This window comes from Microtus ochrogaster, chromosome 2, assembly GCF_000317375.1.
Source record: "Microtus ochrogaster isolate Prairie Vole_2 chromosome 2, MicOch1.0, whole genome shotgun sequence".
Lineage (NCBI taxonomy): Eukaryota > Metazoa > Chordata > Mammalia > Rodentia > Cricetidae > Microtus > Microtus ochrogaster.
In genome coordinates, this window is record NC_022010.1 from 42,336,880 (window position 1) to 42,341,954 (window position 5,075).

At 49.1% G+C, this 5,075-nt stretch overlaps 1 protein-coding gene across 1 annotated transcript in view; it reads left to right on the top strand.

Annotated features, from left to right (window-relative positions):
* The first annotated feature begins 1,975 nt into the window (after positions 1 to 1,975).
* The window catches only part of Lmln (leishmanolysin like peptidase), a 54,265-nt gene continuing 51,165 nt past the window's right edge, over positions 1,976 to 5,075 (top strand). Inside the window, exon 1 of the mRNA XM_005344864.3 lies at positions 1,976 to 2,276. Coding sequence (XP_005344921.2) covers positions 1,986 to 2,276 — 291 coding nt within the window. The 5' untranslated portion in view covers positions 1,976 to 1,985. The remainder of the gene's footprint in view (positions 2,277 to 5,075) is intronic.

Here is a 5,075-nt window from a genome sequence, read left to right on the forward strand (position 1 = left end):
TTTTTTTTTTTTTTTTCACCAGAACTGTCCTAAAAGTTTTCCCTGTATTTAAGGTAGTGGGAGTTGTCTGGCATTTTCAGAGTGGAAGGGAATTCTATATAGTGGTCAGTATTGGGCAAATGCATATGTTTAGAAGATAAGTTGTCACCAGGTGGTGGCAATCCAACAGAGGGACTAAAGGGGAGGCAGAGGCAGATGGATCTCTGACTAGGCCAGCCTGGTCTACAAGAGTGAGTTTCAGGGCAACCAAGGCTGTCTCGAAAAATATAAAAAACGAAAAGTTTTGCTGGGTGAAGTGCTGTACTCGTTTGATGCCAGAACTGTGTAGTGAGCCTGTCTCAAAGTTTTATATGCTTAAATGTTGGGCATGCTGGGTAAATAAACTTTGGGGAAGTAACTTCAATCTAGACTGAAGCATTGACTCATACTAGGTCTCGGGTGGAACTTAGTGAAGCACTTGGATGGCATGGCTTGGGTGTGTGGGGTGAGGTGCCGTGGTGAACATACATATTTAATATTGATGGGGAAAGTGCAATATAAGGAGTTGAAGGATCTGAACGGCGGTTCTCGCCTTGCTTGGCTGGGGATTCATTTGGGATGGGTTGAGTGGGAAGGTATTGTGTCGCCTATTGTCATATTTTATACCTTGGGGAAAGCCTTTGAAAATGGCTTTCCTTGATTTTAAAGTGCAGTGCATATTTTTAAGAGAGTAAGCACAGCTGTAAATTACTTGTATTTTTGAGGATGTACAAGACATGAAGACATCTTCATGTGTGGTTGCTAGGAGCGGTTTTATTAACCAGTCTGAACTGCAAAGGGCCTGGACTATTAGCCCTAGTGTCTTGAGTCCTTCCCACTGTAAGATGATTGTCCTAGGAGCCATGTTGAGGGAAAGACTGACTGGTTCCAGCTGAAGTTGACATTCTGCAAGTCCTATTTGGGAGTGTGTTCTCCAAAAGAGCAGCAACTTAGAAATGAATTAGATATGTTCTCAATCCAGTCACAAATGTAGGTTAGCTCACTAGATCCTTAAGGGAATTCACATTGGAGAAATCTAGGTTTCAAGGGTAGGAAATGCCAATCTTGAGCTTATTCCAATGGAAATTTTTCTCAAAAAGTCAAAGCAACTTGTGTTTGAGGCTCAGGATGTGACCAGCAACCTCAGGAATAGAGAGTGTGCTGTAATGTGTTTAGAGAAAACACGGTGTGAACAGAAACAAGAGGTCAGGGGTAGTGTAATGAAAGTTTTTCCGTTACTGAGAACCGGTGTGAAAAGATTAATATTTTTAGGTTATCTTGGCAACTAAGTTGAAGTCAGGTGGGATTTGTGATCTTAACAGTTTTGACAACTGAAGTAGAGTGGGTTCCGTAAACGGTAATTCTTTAAACTTAATTTTTTAATTTCCATTTTAAAAGCAGTTGGTTCTGAAGGTTTCGATGATAGTAGGTGAATAGACGTTTACAAGTTTGCGCAGCCTGTTATAAATGAACAGGAGTTGAAGCGTTTGGCGCTGTGGGCAATAACACTGGATAGAGTCCCTGTGGAGTGCTTCGTAAGAATCGGGCATCTTAGCTAAGTAGAGAAAGGTATAAGGAATGACTTATGACAAGGAAATAAGTTTTGCAAAGGCTTCAAACATGACGTAGTTAGGATCGACCCAACTTTTCCTGGATTAATACTGCCCGACAAATGCCTTAACCCTAGTCGGTTGTCTAGGCAGCTTAAGCGATGGGGCTGCAAAGGACTGAAAGGCGTCTGGTTCAGTAGACCAAAAGCGTCCTGACAGCTGCCCGGTAGGGGTCTGGTGAATGAAGTAGGACGAGCGGCTTCCGAGGAGCCGTCCCCCACGCCCTCGGATCCGCAGTAATCCCGCTAGCCCTGGGTTCCCACAGCCCGGGTCACGTGGGCTGCCTGGCGGCCTTCATTGGCCTGCTCGACGCTCGCGCGGACGCCGCCGCCCCGGTCCTCCGCCGGACCCGGCGTGATGCGGGCCAATGGCGAGGCGGCTGAGGGCCCGCCACCTGTCCGCAGCCAGGGCGGGGGGCGGTGGGGAGGCGTCGCACTCCATGGTAACGACGCCGGCTCGAAGATGGCGGCCGCTGGGGCTGGAGGAGCGGGCGGCCTGGGAGCAGGCCCGCGGGGCCGCTGGGGCGGCTGCCTGTGGGTACGAGGCGTCCTGCTCGTGCTGGGCGGGCTCCCGGCCGGCGCCGCGGCTGCTCCCGTCTCCCTGAGCACTTCGCCGCCGTGTCGGCATCACGTCCCTTCCGACACTGAGGTAGGGCGCAGCGGGGCGCGAGCGGGCCGGGCAAGGGCGTGCTGGGGTAGCACGGAGGGTGTGGCATCCGGGGCGCCGGACTGCAGGTGCTCTGCAGGAGGAAGCCGGCTCCGGTCCTCCGTCAACCCCTGCTCCCGGCAGAGCGCACGAGTTAGACACTTGTCCCCTTCCCGTTCCTCTTAGCCAGGAGCCCTGCAAACTTGGGCGAGCACCAGAATAAGCAACCGAAGCAGTTGTTAAAACAGCTTGCTGCCCCACTCCCTCACTTTCTGACTCAGGATGTCTGGCATGGATCCCCACGGTTCTGATCCCTACATCCTGATGCTGCTCCCCCAACACCACACCGGGAACCGCTTATTTGAAGACTTGGGAAGCGGCTTATGGGAGAACAAGACAACTGCTCTTGAGGACTGCTGAGAGGTCTCTGGAGACAAAGTTCCGGCTTTGCTTTCTAGTTATTTATCGCTGTGCTGTCTTTATCCCATCCCCCTACCCCTGCAAAGTCTGCTCCTCCTTCCTCCTCTTTCTCTCCCAGTTTAAATTCCTTTGGTCTTAGTTCAGGTCTCAACCTCAGATCTGCCTAACCAAACCAGCCCGGTAGAATGTTCTTTCCATTTCCACAGAGCGCCTTATCTGCCCTGTATCCTGGCGCTTAACCAAGTTCTGCTCCGGTTACACTTAGCTCTCAGACCTGCCCTGCAGTGTAATTTAGTCCTAAATTCCTTGAGATAACATTTGTGTTGTTCTGAGTCCTTCATTTGGAGGCAGTCCTGTGGTTCCTGCTCCTCTGCGAGTAAACAAGCACTTGAGACCGGACTGCATGGTGTGATTGGCGGTTCGCTTGTATCAAAAAAGCTTTACCGAGAAAAACCATTTCAGCTCAGAAATCTCAGCCTGCTCGTTTTGTAGTCATTTCCAAGAATGTGGTGTATAGGCTGTTTACTCTATGAGCCAGGCTATTAAGTGGTTGTGTTATGATTGTTTGCTTTGCCGTTTTTGTGAGCCAGGGTTTCATACAGCCCTGGCTAGTTGTGAGCTGGAGGATGCTGGTGGTCTGATATGCCTGCCCATCTCACACACCCCTGTGTCTTCTTGCAGGGCTGTAGCGTTTATCATGACACTGTCTTTCAGCTGCATTATTTTACGTATTTTATTGAGACTGGGTCTCCATAACCAGGCTAGTCTTGCATTCGCTGTGTAGCTCAAACTGGCTTCTAAGTCACATTGAATAGCACCTCTGAACGCTATCTGATATTTTTGTTGTCTCTAGGTTTTTTTCTTTAAGACTGTAGTCCAGACTAGCTTGAACTTGCTGTGTAGCTCAGGCTGGCTGGCCTTGAACTCCCAATCCCCCTGCCTCAGTTTCCAGGGTGCAGCATCATTCCTGACTCTGGTCCTTTAGCTTCTGCAGTGAGCTTTTCATTTAAGTCAGTGTTCTTTTAAGCCCCCCCCCCCACACCTGGTCCATAGGGTTAGTTTCTGTTTCTCTTCCTCAGCATGGGTCACACTGTGCTGATGGCTGTTGAGTCTTCATTAGGTAGTTTCGCTGTGGGCTGCCCCTCTGGCAGTCTTTCTCCTGTAACTGTGGTGCTGGAAGATCTGAACACTTCTACCCAGCAAGCTTGTTAAGACTGTCTGCATTCTGCCACCTATGCAAAACCAGAATGGGGTGTGTTCCCAGGGGGAAAGTAGCCTTATAAATCAGAGGTGCACTATATAGATGAGGTTTATTTATGTGCATTGGTGTTTTGCCTGCATGTGTGTCTGTGTGAGGGTGTTGGTTCCCCTGGAGCTGGAGTCACAGACAGTTGTGAGCTGCCTGCCACGTGGGTGCTGGGAATTGAACCCAGGTCGTCTGGAGGAGCAGCCAGTGCTCTTTAACCACTGAGCCACCTCTCCAGTCCCCAGTTTCTATATTGAGTAGGTTCTTACAAGCTGTGCCTTTTCATCCTCCAGTGCCTTCAGGTAGTATTCCTTTGTCGTTTCATTTTCTGAATCAGCAGCTCATGCAGTCCAGCCTGGCCTGGAATTGACTTTGTAGCCTCTACCTGCCTCCACTTCCCAAGTGTTGGGATTTAGCCTCAAGTCATATTCCTTTCAAATATTTCCTCCAAATGTGATAATATATGATGTATATGAAGCTACCATTCCATTTCCGGAAGCCAGCAGTTCCCATGTCCACTTTTGATGTTAGTGCTAAACTTTATATTCTGGATTCTGCAGTCTGTCTGTGGCCTGTTCTATATGTTGGATCCCCTGTAACTGGAACTACAGACAGTTGTGAGCCGCCATGAGGGTGCTGGGAACCGAATCCCTGGTCCTATAGAAGAGCAGCAGTGCTCTTAACCGCTGAGCCATCTCTGCAGCCCCTAACCTTTGTAATTTTTATTTCTCCTAAGGGGTAAAGGGTCATGTAAATGATACCCAGGGAAAAGATAAACGAAGTACTCTCTTGTATGAGAGTTTTAAAAAGTGACCTAAGGTTCTTTAGAGCTGGGGTGATAGCTCATTTGGTGAAGAGCTTCCCTTTCAGGTGTAAGGACCTGAGTTTAGTGTTCTAGAACCTGGTTTAAAACTGAAACAGACATGAATATCATACATACAACCCTAGCCTTGGGGAAGCAGAGACAGGGGCACTGCTGGGCTTACTGGCCAAACAGCCTATCCTACGTGACAGCTTCCAAGCTTGTGAGAGACCCTGTCTCAAAATACAAGGTGGAGGGCATTTGCCGCCACCTTTGTGTGCATACATGTGCATCTGGGTGTGCACACGTACATGCGCGCGTGCACACTTACACT